General features: G+C 34.2%; 2 protein-coding genes and 1 long non-coding RNA gene across 3 annotated transcripts; 1 reads left to right on the plus strand and 2 right to left on the minus strand.

The window, feature by feature from the left end:
• Nucleotides 1-1,093: 1,093 nt before the first annotated feature.
• LOC131946174 (uncharacterized) lies at nt 1,094-2,204 on the minus strand. Its single transcript, XR_009387668.1, has 3 exons — nt 2,033-2,204; nt 1,544-1,626; nt 1,094-1,198 (listed from the first exon to the last, which is right to left on the minus strand). It is a non-coding gene; the product is annotated as an uncharacterized LOC131946174 (long non-coding RNA).
• A 2,697-nt stretch (nt 2,205-4,901) lies between these two features.
• On the plus strand, nt 4,902-8,979 carry LOC131946173 (fibrinogen-like protein A). The gene is made up of 5 exons (XM_059306824.1): nt 4,902-4,978; nt 5,949-6,040; nt 7,207-7,320; nt 7,415-7,534; nt 8,300-8,979. Exons 2-5 carry the CDS (start codon nt 6,005-6,007, stop codon nt 8,675-8,677), a joined length of 648 nt encoding a protein of 215 aa, XP_059162807.1. The 5' UTR covers nt 4,902-4,978; nt 5,949-6,004; the 3' UTR covers nt 8,678-8,979.
• A 9,593-nt stretch (nt 8,980-18,572) lies between these two features.
• LOC131946162 (uncharacterized) lies at nt 18,573-23,223 on the minus strand. The gene is made up of 8 exons (XM_059306812.1): nt 23,132-23,223; nt 22,641-22,723; nt 22,167-22,285; nt 20,986-21,148; nt 20,557-20,726; nt 19,413-19,560; nt 19,008-19,207; nt 18,573-18,605 (listed from the first exon to the last, which is right to left on the minus strand). Exons 1-8 carry the CDS (start codon nt 23,221-23,223, stop codon nt 18,573-18,575), a joined length of 1,008 nt encoding a protein of 335 aa, XP_059162795.1.
• Nucleotides 23,224-23,876: the final 653 nt, after the last annotated feature.

Consider the following 23,876-nt stretch of genomic DNA (forward strand, 5'->3'; position numbering starts at 1 on the left):
TTAAGACAGTTATCACTCTCTTAAAAATATAATAATACCTTCCTAAAGAAGTTTCTTTACAAAGTAGTTTTTTTTTAGGGTCGCTGTAAACGGATCAACGTGCACCGCATTGTTACTTTTGAATAATTTTGCCAATTAATACACACTGGTTAATAAAACTGTGTTTGAACAAGCTTTTAATGAAATTTCTTCCTCTGTTGTCAGTCGACAGTCTGTCGTCATAGACCGAAACGGGCGAGCGATATTTCGGGCACTTCTAACTGACAAATTCGTTTCAATGTTGGCACGTGGGTCAAGACTTGAAGACATTAAATTTGACTTAATTAGATTATTTTTTATGAACTAATTACAATATTCTGAAATAAGTAGTCTGTTATATACTACTATTTCCGTACTATTATACGCGCATAGACCATGTTCATTTGGTGCGCAATACTTTTTAGTCATGCAACTGGCTCCCGGTCAAAAAACACCTGGACATAAACCCCCCGACATAAACCCCAGTGGACATAAACCCCCCGCAACACGAACCCCCTGGACAAAACCCCCCATAAAAGTGCAATGAACTATGGCACCTACGTTAGTTTTTAAGAAGCACCCTACAGTATTGAAAAAGCGGCACACAACATTCGATGATTAAACCGAGCAAGGGGCCGTACGCGGCGCCACTGCGGTAGTGTAATTGGGGGCTCACGACAGCGCCTCTCTACGTCACTGAAACCTGAGCGCTGGATGAAGTGTGTTCTACCTCACTATTACGGAGAGTGATTACTTTATACTCAAGGCTTTCATACACACGCACTGAGGAGCGCTGTGCGATTGTGTAGGTAAACCCGTGCCCGACAAATATGATCCAAGAAATATAGCGCAGGCGTTGTTTACATTTAAAAAACTCTGGCTTAGAAAACAAGATCACATGTCTAAAAATATAGGATTGGTAACGCATTGATGAAACCCTCATAGAATGTTTCGCCAGACTTTCTTCTAACCCCGCGGCAACGCGCGGGGACGGGCACGCTACTTATATAGGCCTACATATGGTCATTTTCCACTTATGAAAACAATTCTAACATACCAGAAAACCCTAACCCATTCCCAGCAAAACCCATTGGTGCATCAGAGCAAGTAAGAACTACATTTCTTCCAGGGTAAATTGTTGTGCCTTCAGGTTCTATTTTCAGTGTCTGTTTCTTTGAATCTGGAAATATAATGATAACATACGGCATCGGTATAGCCATTTCGTCTTCGCTTTAAGAGTTGGAAATTGTGGTCGCGCGTGGGGAGGACTCTCACTGGGCGCGAACGTCCGGGAAAACATTGGGTTCATCATGCATGGGGAGGACGACGCTTTTTTTTTCATACCTAAGCTGTATTAGAGAATAATTGTATTAAACCGTTTTTTTTTATTTCATCTTCCCAAATGTATACCGATGTAGGTATAGGTAGGCGAGGAAACGGTGAACTTTGTACAACCATCTTTATTTGTTAATGTATAACATCTGCGAATCCATACAGTTTCGTTTATTGTATTGTTAATACATACATGTGTTTCCTTCAACAGCAGTGATGGTTAACGCAGAACTATTATCCGAGTGTAAGCTCACGGTGTTTGATAGGGCTTGACATCTGGGTGGAAATATTCAAAATAAAATTATGTGTTGTGCACTTCTATTTACTATGTATAGAATGTGTTATAATTTTATGAGAAGCGTCTATTTTCTAAATTTAATTAGTGGTTGATTAGGGGAAAAGGATTTTTCAAAATATGTTTACACATTTGCTGTGTCTCATTATCGATCTGTTCATTTTTTATATGTACCACTAAATGACGTTTAAATAAGCCTAAAACATACAAAAATATGTATAAGCAATATAAAATATTGCACAGTTCATAGTCTTATTTAGTCTATTTAAGTTGCATTACTATAACATTTAATTAAGAAAGTATGTTTTTTGCTACCCTGAATATAAAAATTTCAAGGTTTGTTAAGAACTCGTTCTTTGATAACTTAACATGAATGCAAGAAGTTACTTGTAAACTCCAGCTTTGTTTATGTGTATACTCGGGGAAGTGGCCGACAGCAGTACGTCGCCGAGATACCATGATGCGGTACCTGAGACTGTGTCACAATTCAAGACACCAGTATAACCTGTCACCAAGTCGGTTGTTCTATCTGTCTCCTGAGATATCGTTGGTGTTTCTAGTTTCTCTGTTTGTACATAAAAGAAATAAATAAAATAAGCACATGAAGAAATGATTTGTCAACATGCGTCTTTACATACTTTTAGATTTTTGTTTACATTGATTTGGAGTCAAGGCTTGACGAGCCATGAGCTATATTTAGCTAATGGGATTAAATTGATATAAATAACAAAAAACAAATATTGTGGAATATCTAATTTCATAATGAACATGGACGTTTAATTAACATTATCTTGAATGTATCATAAAGAAAAATGTCATTTTGTACTGTCATAATAATATATTATTTTATAGCAGTTCTCTCCCCTTGCATCAAGAAAGAAAAGCCCATAAAATATAGAAATTTGGCATTTTTTACAAGACTCAATTTATTGTTTCGTCGTTATATTGTCTTCTTGATGGGTCAAAATTTTGGGTGCGAATTCCAACTATTTCTACCTAACAGAATTGTTTCAAACTTATGTTTATTTAGGGGACGTTAGATTAGGGGGGGAGGTGGTTTTAGAAGAAGTCTGAGTGGCGTTGGGTGCAGTTGGGCCGACGCTAGGTAAACTTAATTGGCGTGGGGAAAATTTAGGAAAGTCTGGGTGGCGTAAGAGTAGGTAGAGAGGCGTTAGTGGAAGTCTTGGGTGCTTTAGGTTAAGTGTGGCGTCAACATAGTAGTGGGTTAGGGTTAGGTTAGTTAGGGGTGTTATTATGGGATGTGTGGGTGGCATTAGCATAGGTGTTATTGTTTGAGTGTCACTATGGGTGTCCTTCCGTTAGTCTGGGTGGCATTATGTTAGTTAGATTTGTTATAACTCGGGTCTATGTATCCCTTAACCTTAACCTTAACCTTGACCTTAACCTTAACCTTAACCTTAACCTTAACCTTAACCTTAACCTTAACCTTAACCTTAACCTTAACCTTAACCTTAACCTTAACCTTAACCTTAACCTTAACCTTAACCTTAACCTTAACCTTAACCTTAACCTTAACCTTAACCTTAACCTTAACCTTAACCTTAACCTTAACCTTAACCTTAACCTTAACCTTAACCTTAACCTTAACCTTAACCTTAACCTTAACCTTAACCTTAACCTTAACCTTAACCTTAACCTTAACCTTAACCCCGTCCCTTATCCTAACGCATACCTTTAAGTTTACTCCTTCGCTCACCTTTATCCTTATATTTCTCCTTATCCTGATCTTTATCATCATCTACATCGTCATCCTTATGTTGACCATCGAATTAAAAATAATTATTTTATAACTTCAATTAGCTTCTCACAAAAATCGATAGAAAAACAATTATAAGGATAGGCTTGACGAGAGAATTATTAAGAAATTAAAATGCTGTCTTAAATTGCTAATACCAATTAAAACAACTGAGTTGGCCAATTTATAATTTCATGAAATTAATTTGAATTCGAATATTTTTTATTTTTATTTTAATTCTAATTGTAATATCCATCTGTTGTCTCGTGATGTTTAAAAATAGATTGAGCTGTCAATTTGACTGCTTATTTCCAACATAAATAAAATCGTTATACTGCCCTGTTTTATATTTGAATGCGGGTTTTTTTAGGTTAATCAATTGTCTTCAAAAAAATTTCAAGAACAAAACATTTCTTCTCATTTACCTGACACCTATTTTCAAAGTTCATAATACACTTTACTCTTCTAACAGTATATTAATTATCATATTGAAAAAATATCGTCAAACAAAAAATCTCTTCTCCTACAGAACATCAACTCTATTGTCTTTCGTATCATACGCTATTTTTTTAATATAAAATTATTAGATATTTCTTTAAAAATATATCAATAATTAATCATTTTATCAGTAATCCAGAACATAAAACTGCTGGTTAACAGCTATTAAAAATCTAAATTTGCAATAAAAATTAAATAATGTGTGGCCAAGACTTAACCTTATCATGCCCAGACATTAAAGAAATATAAAGTGTCCAGTGTTATATAGCAACTAGACAGTTCGCCCTTTTCCAAAACTAAGCATACATTACATACTAAGCAATCTAAGACAAAAATGCTGAAAAAGCATCAACAGCGATAAGCATTATGTAAAAGTAGAAACATTTAAGGGCGAAACATTTTTTATTTGTTTTGTTTTCTCATAATTCATAATACTGACTAGTTTCAATGTATTTCCTAATTTTAATTTAGTTATGACGTCAACATTATCGGGTTCCGTAGAAACTCAATGAGTCAATCCAGCTCTAAATGGTACTTAACTCGCATTGCGGACAGTTTAGAGCACGACCCCCCCCCCCCCCCCCAACTCACCGTCCTCCTCATACACACACTTTCTATCATTACAATGAGCAGGTGACCATTTTTGTTCCGATTCACATATCTGCTATAACATTTCATGTCACCATCACAGTTTTTTAGTGTCAATGTGTATGTGAAATACCACACCTCAATGTATATTTGCAAATCCACATTTTTAACGTTTTTGTGAAAACCCTTTACTCAAGACATGTAGACGCCATAACAATTAAAGCTATGTATAAATCAAAATTCTCATCAAAAATTTTAATTAAAACCCCCACTTATTGCCTATTTGACAAACCAGAAATTAACTTCACAAGCTGTTGCACAAATAAAATATTATGTTATAAAAAATTAAAACCCAATATTATCAGACCAAGTGTTAGACCTACTCCAGTTTGACAAGCTGATTGAGAACATGGACTTCACACGTGTGCTATGTGCAATTGTTTTGCTTTTCTTTCAACCCTACCTATGTGCCAGAGCAGACAATGATAAAAGTAAGATATTGTATATACTCAACTTCTTTAATTTGTTTTCAACGTATCTTTTTAAAATTAACTTTTTACTTTGACGTTGAGGTTGTGGTTGTGGTTGTGGTTTTGGTTGTGATTTGGTTGTGGTTGTGGTCGTGGTTGTGTTTGTGTTTATAGTTGAGGTTTTGGTCGTAGTTGAGGCTGAGATGGTGGTTGTGGTTGATGTTGTGTTTGTGTAATATTTGTGTTTGTGGTTGAGGTTGAGGTGGTTGCGGTTGTGATTTTGGTTGTGATTTTGGTTGTAGTTGAGGTAGAGGTAGAGGCAGAGGTTGCGGTTGAGGTTAGGTTGAAGTTTAGGTTAAATTTGAGGTTGCGGTTAAGGTTAAGTTTAAACCTGATGTTGTGATTATAGTTGTGGTTGTGGTTGTGATTTTGGTTGTTGCTGTGGTTTGGGTAGAGGTTGAGGTTGTGGTTGTGGTTGTGGTTATGGTTGTGGTTGTTGTTGAGGTAGTGGTTGAGGTTGATGGTCAGGGTCAGAGTCAGAATCTGAGTCAGAATCAGAATCAGAGTCAGAATCAGAGTCAGAGTCAGTGTCAGAGTCAGAGTCAGAGTCAGGCTAAAAGAGTCGCAAGTGATTGGGGTGAGGCTGTTGGTTAGTGTTAGTTTTGGTTGTGGCTAATATGCTGTTGAGCGTTGAAAACTTATGTTACATTTACTTAAATTAAAACCTGAATTTTAGCAACTTTTTTCCAGATATAAGTAAACCAAAATTGTGGTTGTGATTGTGGTTGTGGTTGTGGTTGTAGTTGAGGTTGAAATTGAGGTTGAGGTTGAGGTTTAGGGTCAGGGTCAGGGAGGGAGTCCAAGTCAAGGTCAAACTATAATGTTTAGTGCTAGTTTGGCTTTGGCTAATGTGTTGTTGAGCGTCGAATACTCATGCTACTTTTACTAAAAACCCTAACCCTGACACCTCAATTTTAGCAACTTTTTCCAGATATAAGTAAACCAAAACTGAAAAGTTTGGATCTTCTCTTAGACCCAACTATAAATATGGACTCTTCTACTGTTAGACCAACACATTTCAGTGTAAGTATTACTTACGTGGAAAAGTGAAGCGAAACAAACTGGGCGTTGTTCGGAAAGTTTACTAAGTAATGTTCTTTTTGCGATATTGAAGCTCCATCTAACGAGGAAAATATAGCGATCTCAAAAATCGCGTTTAAAGTGCCAGGAAACTGACCGCGACTGACCGTGACCTTATTAAACGATATTTCTTCATATAATTTTGTTCTGGGAGACGCTAGAAAACAAGCTTTAAGTGCGTTCCCTACCACCCCCACCCCTACATGGTCTGGTGAGCTGTGGTTCACGCTAAATGTTTACTAGCAGAGCCGGGTTTAGTGACGACTATTAGGGTCAGATAATTTAGTTTGAAACGATTTTAAACGTATGGGGGGAGGGGGGGGGGGTAACTAAGTGGAGTTTACTTTAACGGAGGGGGGAGGGGGGGTTATCGTCCTTAACGAGCTACTTATAGTGTTTTAAAGAAATACTTTCAGTGGCAGCGTTGGTACTGTCGAATTCACAAATTATGAATTACTGAAACGTAGAAATAACAACAACTAAATAGCGGCGTATGATATGCCGCTGGTCGGCTCGTACATTTTAAAGCGCTTGAATATAAATAAAACGAATGAGAAACATATTTGACTTTTTTTGGTAACTAGGAAAATGGAAAATTACCAGATTCTCCAAAATGTACATTTAAGGCAAAAAATACTGACCTGTTTTACGTCTCAATTTTAAACATTTAGAAGATTTGAATGAGTCCAAAATATAAACTTTAAAGGTCCCCCGTTTTTGACAACACAAAAATATAATTTGTTGTTACTGTTTACATACACACAAACACACACACACACACACATATGTATATATATATTATACGTATACATACACACACACACACACACACATATTTTTTAATTTAAAGTAATAAATCATTTTAAAAATTATGAAATTCATGAAATATTGTCATAGCAGTAATAATAATAAGAAAAAAATGTGTATATATATATATATATATATATATATATATATATATATATATATATATATATATATAATAAATATGTGTATACATATGTCGTATGGTTATTTTGTGTGGGCATTAATCCTCATTATGCATACAACGATCTCATTTTCAACTTGTTTTGAACAAAATACTTATGTTTAAATTTTAACTTATCTAGTGCGTTAAGGGAAGTAACTCTGATGTTCAACAACAATGGACTGCTGAAATAAGTGGAAACAAAATTGTCTTATGTGGCGTCAAAAGGGATTCGGGAGAACCGATTGTCATACTGGTATGTATTTTCATTGTGTTAAATTTCATTTAAATATTAGTACACGTATTTAAAGATTCCCTGTTGTTGCTTTTTCTTGTTCCATTAATTTCAGAGGCGTGTTAAAGGAGGTGTGAATTTTTCAAGGGGCTGGGTCGATTATAAAATTGGCTTTGGATCATTTGATGGTGATTTTTGGATTGGAAATGACTGGATTTCATACCTTACACACAATGTTCGTTAACATTTCAGTTAACTTGCATGTTTTGCCTTAATATAGTTGTATCGAGAATGCAATAAATACACCATTGACATTTTAAGTAATTTTTAATTTAAAAAACCCCACTATAAAACGGTCGGTTATATGCAAAGAAATCCACAAAAGGCAAGAATAGAGAATTAAGATCAAACAGTATTCCTTCGTGCTTTTGTGTCAAGTGTCATAGTAATTTTTAAATTATAAACAGCACTCTGGCCTCTTACGTGTTATCTGTTACAAAAAGAATTTAACAGACTAAATCCTTTTTACTTACTTGTATATACAGAGTATAGACGAAGTATTGTAATCATGAAAAAAAATCGAAATTGAGATTTTCGCTAATCTTGTCGTTTTAGACCTCCCTGAGTCGAAAAACTTAATTTTGCAATCTTGTCTGTATGTTGGTGTGTGTGTTTTTATGTATGTCCATGTGTCTGTCTTTGAACACGATTACTTGAGAACCGATACAGCTAGGTTAAAGAAACGTCAAATTTAAGTATTATATGAAATGGGTAGCTCTACATCAAGTTTTCAGCGTATTTCTGGTAACAGCAAGTACGACTTAATTACTGTTTCATTTAGATCGTATAAAAAAAGACAAGGTCATATTAGTGATCAAAGTGCTGTTAGTTAAAATCTCGAAAAATTCACAATTCATGATTATTTTAACTGTGTTGTTTACATTGTGGTTTAAAGTTATTAAAACAATTTTTCAAAAAAAAAGTTTTTATATTTCTGCAGGGCTATAGTGAACTAAGGTGTCACTTTAAATATAAAGGAAAATCCATGTACAAGGTGTACCGTGATTTCAAAGTGGGCAACGAAGCAGATTTCTATAGGCTACATTTTAACAACAATACTGACGACCCTAGAGACCTGTTCACTGCCAACAATGGAATGGCCTTTTCCACATTTGATAGAGACAATGATATTTTGAAAGAAAACTGTGCTAAAAGTTGTGCAGGTGGCTGGTGGTATAAAGCTTGCAGTTATGTCAAACTCACTGGGGATTGGACAAAGCTTAATGATTGTAATGCAATTCAATGGACCTCTGCAAATGGTAATATTGAATATCTGGAATACGCAGAAATGCAACTACATCTAGTAAACCTAAAGTAAAATAAAAACTGGTGTTCTTGATCTTAAGGTAGACATATTACTGGTGTTTAAATATTAATGCAATTCCTTGAATAAGTTTAAATAATATGAAACAATAGAAAAATGTGTTGTTTTGAAGCAAATCAATTTTACCAAGGCAGAGAAAATATTTTTTAATCATTCGTTCAACAAGAATTTAATTTTAAAAATGTTACATTATATAACCCACAATTTCAATATTTTAAAATATAATAAACATTTTTTTTTTAATTTAGAAAAATAAAGATTTTTCTGACGCTGTTTTTGAAGTACATTTTTGCATTGATTGTGTTTAGAAAATTTAGCTAACCACTCCCTTGTTCCGAAAAATAAACTAAAAGTAACAAAATTATATTTTTATTTCAATATTTTGGCAAACCTTCACATAATCTGATCGATTTATAGCTCGCTTAAACGACCCTTTCTTTTTGGTAAACGTTCTCTCGATTGCAAAAATTGTACAAAACGTACCAGTAACTGCGTCAAGGGGTATCGGTGATCTTGCACGAGTTTTATGTTAAATGATAATCTTCATTGATGCACACGCAGAAATCGTCGTAAAAACCAGAGCACGGGTCCGCAATCTATGGGTCGCGACCTCCTTCCTCCTCCCTTTTCACCCTCGTGTGGAGTTTTCTGATGTGTCTTCAACTTAAACAGAAAACTACAATAAAAACGGCTGTTCAAACTTAACTAGCAATGGAATAGAGAAGGCAAAACATGTATACGGGAAAGTTGTTCTCACAAATGGCTCTACGAACCCTTCAAAACGCAAAAAAATAATTTAAAATACCGTTTTAGCAAATGTGCCCAGCATTTGTGCAGGCGTTAAATGAAGTCGCGTTGCAAATTTCCATTTAAACAAAAAAAATACAATTGTCGTAAAACTCATCGCACCCTGTATGTTGTATATAGTGAACTTTTTTTGTAGATATTCCAATGAAGTAAGGATGCAACGAATGTCTATGTCTAAAATTACAATTCAGGAGCGAATATCAGACATATATGAATATGTTAAAGTGCAGACTGCAAAAGAAATCAGTGCACGAATACTGTAAATAAAATAGGGAAGGTTTGTTCGTATGATGAACCACCTATCTTTCAGTATTCTTACAGAAATAGGTCACAGACCTAGCTCTACAACAAAAGGGAATTCAATATCATGATTCACTGTCATGCCTTCTTTAGTAAAACTAAATCACGCCAAAAAGCTCTGAAAGCACCCCAATGTGAACAAAGACAATGGACTTTAATAATACGTATCTCTGAATCTTGAAACAAGTTAATAACAATCAATAGCTACACTTATATAATTAAACATAAATTTAAGATAAAACTCAATCTAACATATTAGTTTTTTGTTTAATTTGTATGGTAATGGAAAGTCACTTGACCTATATAAAATGGGGTCGCTATTTAGAAAGGTTTGGAAACCTTTGCATTAAATGTTTTCTCCCATTATAGTGGGTGTAGACGTACGAGAAATTTTCGAAAGCTCTTGGGCAAATTTTGTGAGGCTCACCCCATTAAATGTACGTAATGATTACAAATCACGGCCATGTGGTTATATAGATGACCTTGAATATTTTACATAGAACTGTTTTATTTTTATTGAAAGATGTACGAGTTGGTTTTAAAATATTGCATTGCATCTAATAACAGAAGCTACTCATTCGGAGCGATATTTTAAAACATAGACGACTTCATTGTTGTAGATCTTACACAGCCCTGAGCTAAATCATATTTACATTACACAATATCAAGTTTGCTGGTCCTTTTTATTTTTATCCGGATAAGTGTGAGTGTAGCAACAAATTATTAAATTCAATGAATTTTGTTCTTATAACCTTTCAGCCTAACAAGAGTCGAAACAATTGAAGAAAAAGACAAAGAGCTTTTTTTTTTAAACTGTCTTTATTAAATTATAAAAGAATTACAAAATAGATTTTCTAGACGAATGTGTTTATACGTGTGTATGCGCGTAACTATGAGTGTGTGTATTAAAATGGTTGTAATCCCAAGATGTTTTAATTTTTTCTCAAACAGATTAGTATTTCTGTCATTAAATGTTTTCTTATTTACTAACGAGTCTCTAGTGTGCAAGTACTATTCAATAGAAACATAGGGTTGTGTAAAATAGTATAAAATAAAACGCGTTTTCTCTTATAATTACCTCCAAATATACCTGGTAAGTTTTATTTATAAATAACGTTCAAATATATTAAATACATATCTATTTTATAAAATATCTAGTCTTTAAAGAAAATTACAAATTAAGCAGATAATAACATGCAGGTCACATGGACTGTAAAAGTGTGATAATTACCACATTTACGCACATATGGTATAAATGTGTATGAAAACATGATACACGTTTTTAATTTTTATACAACTAAAATTGTTAAAAAATAATTTGAAATGGACTTGTAACAATAGCATGCAAAACTATAAAACCAGTTAAATTTTTAAAAATGGCAGTTTCAAACATTTTACCGCATGTGCTTAAAATGCCGCTGTGTAGATTTGAAATTGTAAGTACAGTCAACATTTCGAAAATAATTTAAATAATTATAAATATTCACTATACTGCAGAGATAAAATACTCAATGACAAATTAAATACATGCTACAAATCTGAAAAACCCTTCGAAGTTTAATTTTGTTAACTAAAGGAGAACTTTACGCTTACTGGATTTTTGTTTCCTTGATATACTATTACAAACAAAAAAAATCATTTATATTGACGGCGTAACTTTTATTTAAGAAAAAATAAATGTCATGTCTAATTTTCCTCGATTACCTCAACTAAACGCCATTTGTTATTGTTTACAGTCGATATATATATATATATATATATATATATATATATATATATATATATATATATATATATATATATAAACACACACAGGAAACCGTGAAGCGTATCTGAATGTTCTAGAAAAAAAGTGACCCCAGGGATACGAAAGTAATCATCAGTACACTGTACTGCAAATCAGAAGCCCCGTCTGAAAAAAAAACAATAAATAAACTTTAAAAGAGTGTTTTTTAATTCTATATTACATTTGATAAGCTAGTTTTCAACTGCACCGGTACTATAACCTTAAATAAAAGAGTAGACAACTAGGAAGTAGATTCGTTGTCTGTGTGATATGAAGACTATTTAATTGTTGTACTTAACTTATTTGCCATGCATTTTGTCAAACTATAATGACATGTCATCTTGAAAAAGTATTGTTAACAAACGTTAATCTTTGTCAGACGATAAATTAGACAAAAAGAAATTAAAATCAAATATTGATGTCATCATCCTCTGTTTTCGTCCATCATAGTTGGAAACATGTGAGCAAAATTTCAAACACTTCTAACGGACCTAATTATTTTTATTTAACTTTTCACGTTGGTCGAGAATCGAATACAATGTATTGTGACATAAAATGATATTTACGTAAATGATCACTAAATTATCTATTGGATACCTTTAATAATATTTAGGAAGAGACCCACGCTTTTAAAGAAAATCATTTTTATTTCTTTTTGTTTCATTATTACATAAAAGCTTGTTATTAAAACTTTTACAAGCTTTTATTTGACTTACTTCCTCTGTCGTCAGTCTGTCGTCAGTCTGTTTTCAGTCTGTCGTCAGTCTGTCTGTCTAGATCGAAACGCCGGAGCGAAATGTCAGGCACTTCTAACTGACAGATACGGGTCGTATTTGGTACGTTGGTCAAGACATGAAGACAATGCAACATGACATAAAATTTGACTTAATTGGTTGCCTAATTAATTTTTATGAATTATTTAAAATTTGTCCAAATTAGTAGGCTGTCGGTTCCATGACAAATTATCTCAGGACAAATTATCTCAGACAAAATATCTCACGGACAAATGATCTCAGGACAAATGATCTCAGGACAAATTATCTCAAGGACAATTGATCTCACGGACAAAAGATACCAGGAGAAAATACATCAGGACAATTGATATTAAAGACAAATGTTCTCAAACAAAATATCTCAGACAAATAAATATCTCACAGCAAAATTTGAATAGTGTTTTGGATGATTTTAGTCGATCTGAACATTTTTTTATTGAATGTCGTATGGTATTGTTTACTATATTTAATATTGTTTATTTGCCTATATAATTTTAAGAAATGTTTGCAGCATAAATTTGTCATATTGCACTAAAAATTTTAAAATTAAGATTACTAATATAGTATGTGAAGATTAAAGAAATTTTTTGATAGACAGCGTAGGGGAGCTTGCTAAATATAAGACAATCCTACCATGTCAGGAGGACGAAACTAGATCAAAGGGAATGAAATAACAATAAAGACACACCTTCGTATCAAGATGGCAGAGACATGCCTTAAGAGAAAGACATCCAACCTCCAAGGACAATACAACTAACATCTAAATTCCATTGTTATGCGTGGGTCACACCTTAGTGATCAGGTGACAAATGCTTGTTTACGACAAACAGCGGTAATCGCGGAGCTAAGTTTGTCGTAGTGTGCATGAAAACAAAGCAGTTTTAGTGGTGATTACTCATCTATGGCCTCTTTCGTAACCTCGCAGAAATGGTATAGGATATTAGTTTCTGGTGATTTGTTTATAAAAGCCATAAGTGGAGCAGCAGGCAAAGAGATTTGGAAATGTGAAGTTAGAACTTGTCGAGCAAGAGTTCATACACTAGATGATCACATAGTATTGGAGAGGTGTGATCATAACACTGTGCCTGCCGTTTCGTTTGTGTTGATGATGCAATAAAAACAATAGTTTAACGTTACGAACCTAAAGACCCATTCACATTTTTTGAAAAATATTTCGCGTGTTTGGTATTTTTTATTTTTCTTCTTTAAATAAAATTGTGGTTATACATTTAAAACATCTAACATATTATTCTCAACAAAAGTCCGTATAAAGATCTTCATATATCGCTGCAGATTCTGATGTGTTGGCCGGCGAAAATATTTTGCGGACAGACAGAGAAAGAGAGAGAGAGAGAGAGAGAGAGAGAGAGAGAGAGAGAGAGAAGTGCGCACAGGGCTTTTATATAATAGGATGCACTAAAAAGTAGAAAATAAATTATACACTACTATTTAAATAACTATAAAGAAAAGCGTGGGTCTCTTCCTAAATATTAGTAAAGGTATCCAATAGATACTAAAGTGACCCACGCTTTTCTTTATAGTTATTTAAATAGTAGTGTGTAATTTATTTTCTACTTTTTAGTACATTATTACATAAAAGTTAAAAACTTTTTATTAAAACGTTTTTTTTATGAAAAAAAAATTATGAAAACATTTTTCAGTAGGCCTACTTAAATTTTTTTGATATAATAGAGTTACATGTCTAAACACTTTTGCGCACTTAATGAACATGACAATGCGAGAATAATAGTGCTGAATAGTAGTTGTGAGACAGTCAGAAAATTTTAATTAATTTATTCAAATATTAATTAGGAATCCAATTAATTGTCATATTGCATCTCAAAGAAATTGTGCCCGAAATTTCGCTCGCACGTTTTGATATATGAAAACAGCCACACTTACGACTGATGACCACGGAAGCAAGTTAAATAAAAGTGTCACGGCCCTTTTGTACTGCCAACTTCATGGCACAAACTCAAGACAAATACTAACCGCATAACTGTTGTGTTACTTCATATTAAAGCCTGATGTGTAACACCAAACAACCCTTGTTCTGATAATTTTCATAATTTTATTGATTCATAGGTACATCATCTTCACTACCAAAACAACGCCATTTTTTTCTTCCCGCTCTCTGTCCCTTGCTTCCCTTTTCTTTTAGCGCATGCGCACACCCACACTATAATTTAGATTCATATCGCCTTTTTCTGAAACATACTCTAAACATGCATTCACCTTACATTCAACTGTTACAAAAAGCTTGTCAAAATTAAGTTTTTGAAAATTGATTTTTGAAAAACATCTATATTACTCTGTATCCTGACTGCACTAGAGTTACCATACCCATTAATGTCATCTAAGAATATTCGAGAAAGTTTAGGGCAGATCACTCCCTTTTTATTCATATTTGTTTCATTTTCTTCTTTTTAGTGATTCCTAATTTATTTAGTCGACACAACTAAAAATATTGCTTTCAATATTAGCTCGCGATCTGTGAAAGAAGTTTATCTGCCTTGTAAAAGCAGCCGTCCGTTATCCCAGTTTACATGCAACAGCAAGCTAACCCAGCGACGGATAGTTCTTAAACTTCATACTTCCCTTTAGTTTCAAATCGTTTAAAAACTCTTTTATCTGCCTCTAGTTGCTTTTACTAACTCGACCCGGCTCTACGATTGTAAACATTCGGCATGAATCAGATTGGTTGGGTCATATCGTATAGCTAGTTATCTCCCCTTGTGTTTTGAATACAGTAATCTATCTAGTGATCGTAAGCATTTAATCTTGTTACGTCCCCTTTGTTTCGAAACCGATTAATTTTAATGACTAATTTAACATTTAATTAAATTAGAAAATAGATATTCATCCATTGCCCTAAAAAAAAGTTCTCTGGAAAATTTTAATGACATTGCTGCATTAGAAAAGGGTCGAAATTGTACTACTAGATTTGCCACAAACGGATGTTGCGAACGAAGTAAAAGCTTGTAAAAACTAGAAGAGATATTCTCCTAACTGTTATATAAGAATATAAGAGAAGGTTTTAGCGACGATTACATCAGAAATAGGGAACATAAACCAGTAGGTGTGACAGTTAACAAAACATTTTTATCAAATACGAAGAAGGTGACACATGACTAACCTGTGATAGCGATAATAAACGTATCACTGGTGCTGGAAGCGCCATGGTATGTACAGGTGCATGTGTATCTCCCACTATGTATGGCTGCAGCTACATTTGTCAGTGTGTAGGTGTCGGTTTTGATCGGAGAGGTGGCATCATCTCTAAGAAAAAGAAATATTAAAACTAGGAGATTGTATATGGACAATACATTTTTACTTTCTCGTATTCGAAGTAGGCACTATAGAGGAAGTATTGTAATTGTGTAAAAAATCTAAATTGAGACTGTCACAAATCTCTAGGTTTTACACCTCCCTAAGTAGGAAAAACATAGTTTTGAAATTTTGTCCGTATGTCTTTGTGTGTGTGTGTGTCTGTGTGTATCTGTGTGTGTGTGTATCTTTGTGTGTCTGTGAACACGATACCTTGAGTACCGTTACAGCAGGGTTGATGACATTTCTGGTATAAGTATTATATCAAATGAGTAGTTCTGTAACAACGATTTCCGGTCCGCGGAAGTAAAACTTTTTCTACTTTCAATTTTTTTCAAAAGCCTATAACCTAAGTATTGAAAAGTTCAATATGTATTTTAGAAAGAATATCATGTTTCAAAAAACCCGAAAGGTATAATTTTGATGGGTGGTGTTGTATCTGTGATCTTACTCATGATGTAATTTTCAGAACGGAGGAGCCAAACGTTTTTAAACTATCAAGATTCGTTAATATTTGTTAAAATGTATTTAAGGTTAGAGGTGTGGTAGGGCTTTCTATTATGATAACTTAAAAACGTATGGTGGTGGAGGAACAATTAATAAAAATTCCATTATAGCATTTGTTGAATCTTATATATAAAGCTTGAACTGATTATTTGCCTCTATATGTATGCGACAGCGGACGGAAAGACCCTTGTCAAAAAGTAATTTTAAAAACTCGACTTGGTCGTCATAGGCAAATATTCTTTAAGCGTTTATTATCAAAATGAATTATTTAAAAAATAATGTGGACGGATTTTTAGAACCAGTCTCATTTTCCGAACTAACCATTTTAATTAAAGTTACGTGGAAAAGAAAAAAGCCAATGACAAAGTATCATTCTTCACAAAAATTTTAAAAGTGTACAAATTGCTTCACTTTCTTCATTTACTTCCGATTACTTCCCGTGATAGATAACAATTGTTTTACTTCCCTCTAAAAATAAACATTACATCGGGGTGAAAATACTTTTTATTAGTTTGTTTTAGTGTTGGAAAAAAAAAAGAATAATTAGCGTGGATTTATAAAGAGCAAGGTGGTAGTAAAACAGTGATATTTTAAATACTGTCTTATAGACTACCGTTTACTAATTATTATTTTTAATCAATAACAGTTTAGAAGCCGCTTCTAAATGTCCTCTATGTTTACTTCTATTTTTCGGTTTGCGGACAAGCTGGGGGTATTATAGTCGTTCACTAAATCGAATCAGGCACGTCCGCCGGCGCCCTGGCAGAGTTCAATTTGGCTCCCTGGGCTTTCCTGTGAGCGCTATGGTGCTTACGTGCGTTTTAAGCATTGCGACAGATATATAAAAGAAATGTTACTATAGTCTTTATCTAAATCGAATCCGGGCGTCCTCTGGTGCCCCGACAGGGTGCTATTTATCGCCCCGGGCTTTCCCGTGAACGATATGGCGTATACGTTCGTTTTAATCTGTACAGTCGGATAGACTATGTATAAGAAGGGTTACTATTGTCCTTAACTAAATCGAAACCGGTCGTCTTCTGGCGCCCCGAAAGTGTGCTATTTGGCGCACCGGGCCTTCCCGTGGGCTCTGAGGCGCTACATTCGGTTGAGTGAGTTTAACAGACTATGAATAAGATGGGGTAGTATAGGCATTCACTATTTTGTTTCAGGCGGTTTCGCTGGCGCCCCGGTAGGGTGTGATTTGTCGCCAATGACTATACTTTGAGCACGTTGTGTCTATGTTTGCAATTAAATTTGTGTTTATGTTCTGCGTTATTGTCTGCGTTTAGGTTTGCCTTTGTATTTGCGTTTTAATCTGTGTTCGTTTTTGTTTTTGCATTTTAGTTTGTGTTTGCACTTGCGTTTGTATTGTGTTTATGTTTGCGTTTGAGTTTGCGTTTGTGTTTGAATATATAATTGCGATAGTGTTTGCTTTTTGTTTGTATTAACAATTACGTTTGTGTTCCTTTGGTGTTTGTGTTTGTGTTTGGGTTTGGGTTTTGTTTGTGTTTGCGTTTGGGTTTGTGTTTTGTTTGGATTTGGGTTTGGATTTTAGTTTGCGTTAAATTTGCGTTTGTTTTTGTTTTTGTGTTTTGGTTTTGGTTGGTTGTGGTTATTGTTAAAATTAAAGTTAGAGTTGGGTTTAGGGTAATATCTTTATTCGTCAAACGTCCATGCCGGGGAATATGCTGCTTAATAAACATGGTCCTTTACAGATAGGTTTTTCACAAAGGCCAGTACAGGGTCTGGCCAGAACGACTAGTTCGTTGTAAGAGACACACAGATATGGCGTTCTTTTATTCATTTTATAATGAAAATGTTTACTTTGTCCACGAGAAGCTCCAACCATGTGTTTGCGTTTGGGTTTGGGTTTGGGTTTGGGTTTGGGTTTGGGTTTGGGTTTTGTTTGTGTTTGCGTTTGGGTTTGTGTTTTGTTTGGATTTGGATTTTAGTTTGCGTTAAGTTTGCGTTTGTTTTTGTTTTGTGTTTTGGTTTTGGTTGGTTGTGGTTATTGTTAAATTAAAGTAAGAGTCGGATTAAGGGTAATATCTTTATTTGTCAAACGTCCATGCCGGGGAATATGCTGCTTAATAAACATGGTCCTTTACAGATAGGTTTTTCACAAAGGCCAGTACAGGGTCTGGCCAGAACGACTAGTTCGTTGTAAGAGACACACAGATATGGCGTTCTTTTATTCATTTTATAATGAAAATGTTTACTTTGTCCACGAGAAGCTCCAACCATGTGTTACACTTGATCCAGTGTTACATTTGAGACGATAGTCTTGGCCTGCACTATAGCTGGTCCGAGGGGTAACACGAGTGACAGTGGGTTTCATAACTGTTGGGCGATAATATATTTTTTTAAAGAAATTCATTATAAAAAAAAATCAAGAATTTTTGACCTCTTTAAATAGAATGTTCTAAAGTACATAATTAGTATTTTGGCATTATTTGTTTTTCTTGTAGCATTGTTTTAAACTTAACGTTTAATGTAATGATACAATATACCTTAAATACATTCCAGCATGAAAAGAAAATATAGTAGGCCTATGGCAAAGAAAGAGTGTACTCTCCAGTTAGTTTTTGCCCAATTTCAATATATAGGCCTATATATATATATGTATATATATATATATATATATATATATATATATATAGAGAGAGAGAGAGAGAGAGAGAGAGAGAGAGAGAAGAGAGAGAGAGAGAGAGAGAGAGAGAGAGAGAGAAAGAGAGGCAGCATGATTTATATTTAAATAAATATGACACCAAAACGTACTAGCATGAAAAGTCGCATCTGATGTAGAGCTACGGCTCTTTCCAACCCAACACTTGTACAGTCCGATGTCAGCCACAGTGAAGTTGTAGAGTTGGATCTTCCAGTCAGCTTGGCCATCGATAATTTTATCATTGAAAAGCCATGTGTAGGTGAGTGTTGCATCTTGTCCTAGGCCGCATGACAAAACTAGGGTTGATCCTATACTTAAAGCAGTGCCGCTAGCAGCAACAGTCACATTGTTGGCACCTGGTATCGAATATTTAATGTTATGATATGCAAAATACATGTATCTTTGAATATCCTAGATACTAAATAGGTTCTATTCGTGCGATACAACATTTTTCTTAAAAGGAACAGATGGGAAGGACATAATGGGTGAACAAGAATAGTCAACAGATGGAAGGAATATTTTGTCTGACTATATCAACATCAAGAATAAAATCCAACTTACAGACAGTTACTTTTATAGTTTGCACTGAAGCAAGTGAATTTTTCATTTCATATTTGGCTGTGCATGTGTAAGTTGTATCACTTATTTTATTGGTAGGCACTCTATGTATCTTCGAGGCACTGTTTTGTTGCACTGTCCCATGTTTAGGCTGAAAATATAAAAGAATTTTGGGTTACTAATTATGGAGTAAATTTCTATTTAAATAACCCATAAACTAAAAAACACAAATATTTGTATTTCATTTTTTTGTGTAAAATCTTTTCAACAATTAATTATGAACACTACATCGAGCCCTAGTATTAGACGGCGCAATTGGCCGGTAGAGTGCAAAACTTCTACACCGAAAATCAAGGGGTTAAGAAAGGCATAGCACTGAACTCGCTTGCGCTTTTCATGTTTCTCATCGAAAACGAGTGAATCCGCTTTTAACTTTATGGAGCTCTTTACGTATTGATTCGAGTAAACTTGCAGATTATTTGATTTGTAGATTTTTTAAAAAGCATTTTCGAAGTTACAACCCCAAATGTGTATTAATATTGTTTTGCTTGATGATTAACTAGGCATGTTAATCAAAAGTTTAAAGCTATAACTAATCGCATTATTATTTTGATCATCCATAATTCAGGTTTAGAGTGATAAATGTATTTAAATAACATTTCGGTAACATATTTACAAAGCTGTGAATTATTTGCCTTTAAAAGCATAAATATGTTAGACCTATGTAACCACAACTACTGAGGTAAGAGAAAACAATCTACAGAAGCCAAGAAAGCACTGCTGCCATTCATGAGGAATAAAACAAAATCACCAATTTAATTTAATCATTCAATTGATGTATTGCAGAACATTACTATACGTTTTATATTAGTTTTCATTTGTTAATTCTATATCTTTTGGTACGGATAATAGTAATCAGATTTTCTTTAAGGCATCTCTTGGCAGATGGCAGTGAACCTACTCCGCGAACAAAACAGAAAAAAATTAAATATATATAAAAAAAATGCAATTAAATTACATGCCGGAAAACTTTATCTGTATTTATTTTAAACGCATGTGTTAATAAAATACAAGAAATGAAAATTTAACTTCAGCCTGTAGTACTAAATTCGTTAGATGGATAGCAGGAAGATTTGTATCCACCAACCGTTAAAAACTCATACGTCAACAATTTTTCAGGGTTTAGACTTTCTGGTGCTGGGGTGGTCTGGCAGGTGATGGTTGGTCCTTCTGCTCCAATATTGTAAGTTGTGTCTGTTTTAAGCTCTTCCCCAGTCGCGTCTATTACAATCGCTTTCACGGTGGTGACCTTGATATCTAGTTAAAATATTGATTAAAAGTCAATTAAATTAATGATAATAATTAGTTAATAATAATTAATCAAAAACCTATTTGTAGCCTTTGTAGTACAAGAAAAGAAATATTATGTTGTATAAAGTTTATATTTTTTTATCTTTAAAAAAGAAAATGTAAAAATTCGTTATTTGACTTTGGAAATAAATAGATGCGAGAGATAGATGTATAATAAATATTTTACAAATAATAACAAATATTTAATAAATATACATGCACACACTGGCATCTTCTGTTGGTAAGGTCCCCATGTCATCTGAATCTACGAATGTAATATTCTCGAATGGCTCCAGCCTGCAGGCTATTTTCTTCCCACTATAAGTGCTGTTCATAGTGATTTGAGCAGTCATCGATTTAGTGCTCTCAGCTACAGGTTTGGAATCAACCTATTTGTTTAATATAAAAAATCTAAGACAGTTTTTACTCTCTTAAAAATATAATAATACCTTCCTAAAGAAGAATGTAATTCAACAATTTTGCCAACTAATACACACTGGTTAGTAAAACTGTGTTTGAACAAGCTTTTATTGAACTTGCTGCCTCTGTTGTCAGTTAACAGTCTGTCGTCATAGACCGAAACGGGCGAGCGAAATTTCGGGCACTTCTAACTGAAAAATTTGTTTCAAGGTTGGCACGTGGGTCAAGACTTGAAGAAATTAAATTTGACTTAATTAGATTTTTTTTATGAACTAATTACAATATTGTGAAATAAGTGGTCTGTTATATACTACTCTTTCCGCACTATTAAACGCGCATAGACCATGTTCATTTGGTGCGCAATACTTTTTAGTCATGAACTTGCTCCCGGTCAAAAAGCCCTGGACATAAAACCCGCGACATTAACCCCCTGGATATAAACCGCCCGCAACACGAACCCCCTGGACAAAACCCCCCATAAAAGTGCAATAAACTATGGCATCTACGTTAGTTTTTAAGAAGCACCCTACAGTATTGAAAAAGCGGCACACAACATTCGATGATTAAACCGAGCAAGGGGCCGTACGCGGCGCCCTTGATGTAGTATAATCGGGGGCTCACGATAGCATCTCTCTACGTCACTGACACCTGGGCGATGGATAAAGTGTGTTCTACCTCACTATTATGGAGAGTGATTACTTTATTCTCAAGGCTTTCATACACACGAACTGAGGCGCCCGACAAATATGAATCTAGAAATATAGCGCAGACGTTGTTTACATTTAAATATCTCTGTCTTGGAAAACAAGATCACATGTCTAAAAAAATAAAAAAGCTTGTAAAAAAATAGGATTGGTAACGCATTAATGAAACCCTCATAAAAAGTTTCGTCAGACTTTCTTCTAACCCCGCGGCAACGCGCGGGGACAGGCACGCTATTTATATACATATGGCCATTTTCCACTTATAAAAACAAATCTAACATACCAGAAAAATGGTTTTCACAGCACAACCCATCGGTGCATCAGAGCAAGTAAGAACTACATTTCTTCCAGGGTAAATTGTTGTGCGTTCAGGTTCTATTTTCAGTGTCTGTTTCTTTGAATCTGGAAATATAATGATAACATACGGCATCGACATAACCATTTCGTCTTCGCTTTAAGAGTTGGAAATTGTGGTCTCGCGTGGGGAGGACTCTCACTGGGCGCGAACGTCCGTGAAAACATTGGGTTCATCATGCATGGGGAGGACGACGCTTTTTTCATACCTAAGCTGCATTAGAGAATAATTGTATTAATCCGTTGTTTTTTTTTTATTTTTTTTATTTCATCTTCTCAAATGTATACCGTTGTAGGTATAGGTAGGCAAGGAAACGGTGAACTTTGTACAACCATCTTTATTTGTTAATGTATAACATCTGCAAATCCATACAATTTCGTTTATTGTATTGTTTATACATACATGTGTTTCCTTCAACAGCAGTGATGGTTAACGCAGAACTATTATCCGAGTGTAAGCTCACGGTGTTTGATAGGGCTTGACATCTGGGTGGAAATATTCAAAATAAAATTATGTGTTGTGCACTTCTATTAACTATGTATAGAATGTGTTATAATTTTATGAGAAGCGTCTATTTTCTAAATTTAATTAGTGGTAGATTAGGGGAAAAGGATTTTTCAAAATATGTTCACACGTTTGCTGTATCTCATTATCGATCTGTTCATTTTTTATATGTACCAGTAAATGACGTTAAAATAAGCCTAAAACATACAAAAATATGTATAAGCAATATAATATATTGCACAGTTCGTAGTCTTATTTAGTCTATTTAAGTTGCATTACTATAACATTTAATTAAGAAAGTATGTTTTTTGCTACCCTGAATATAATAAAATTTCAAGGTTTGTTAAGAACTCGTTCTTTGATAACTTAGCATTAATGCAAGAAGTTACTTGTAAACTCCAGCTTTGTTTATGTGTATACTCGGGACTCGGGGTAGTGGCCGACAGCAGTACGTCGCCGAGATACCATGATGCGTCACCATAGACGGTGTCACAATTCAAGACACCAGTATAATCTTTAATCAAGTCGGTGGTTCGACCTGAGATATCTTGGGTGTTTCTAGTTTCTCTGTTTTTATATAAAAGAAAGAAATAAAATAGACAAAACAAGAAATGATTTGTCAATATGCGTATTTATATAATTTTAGATTTTTGTTAACATTGATTTGGAGTCAAGGCTTGGCGAGCCAAGAGCTAAATTTAGCTGATGGGATTAAATTGATATAAATAACAAAGAGCAAATATTGTTGAATATCTAATTTCATAATGAACATGGACGTTTAATTAACATTATCTTGAATGTATCATAAAGAAAATGTAATCTTGTGTTGTCATAATATTATATTATTGTATAGCAGTTCTCTCCTCTTGCATCAAGAAAGAAAAGCCCATAAAATATAGAAATTTAGTATTTTTTACAAGCCTCAATTTAATGTTTCGTTCGTTATTTTGTCTTCTTGATGGATCAAAATTTGGGGTGCGAATTCCAACTAGTTCTTCCTAACCGAATTGTTTCAAACTTGACACGCAGGATAAGAAACGATAATCTTTTCTTTAGGGGGCGTTAGATTATGTGAGGGGGTGGTGTTAGGAGAAGTCTGGGTGGCGTTGGGTGCAGTGGGGCCGACGCTAAGGA

Source organism: Physella acuta, unplaced genomic scaffold (genome assembly GCF_028476545.2).
Source record: "Physella acuta isolate Inbredline_101_S28 unplaced genomic scaffold, ASM2847654v3 ptg000546l, whole genome shotgun sequence".
In the NCBI taxonomy this organism is placed as follows: domain Eukaryota; kingdom Metazoa; phylum Mollusca; class Gastropoda; family Physidae; genus Physella; species Physella acuta.

Bases quoted from the DNA above. Each gene is read 5' to 3' on its own strand.
- LOC131946173 (XM_059306824.1), top strand. From the start codon at position 6,005: ATGGACTCTTCTACTGTTAGACCAACACATTTCAGT. The intron at 6,041-7,206 runs GTAAGTATTACT...TAACTTATCTAG, and splicing joins TTAGACCAACACATTTCAGT to TGCGTTAAGGGAAGTAACTC. The intron at 7,535-8,299 runs GTTCGTTAACAT...ATATTTCTGCAG, and splicing joins TTTCATACCTTACACACAAT to GGCTATAGTGAACTAAGGTG.
- LOC131946162 (XM_059306812.1), bottom strand. From the start codon at position 23,223: ATGGTGACGCATCATGGTATCTCGGCGACGTACTGCTGTCGGCCACTA. The intron at 22,724-23,131 runs GTAACTTCTTGC...ATTTCCACCCAG, and splicing joins AACAAAGCTGGAGTTTACAA to ATGTCAAGCCCTATCAAACA. The intron at 19,208-19,412 runs GTAAGTTGGATT...ATTCGATACCAG, and splicing joins AACTATAAAAGTAACTGTCT to GTGCCAACAATGTGACTGTT.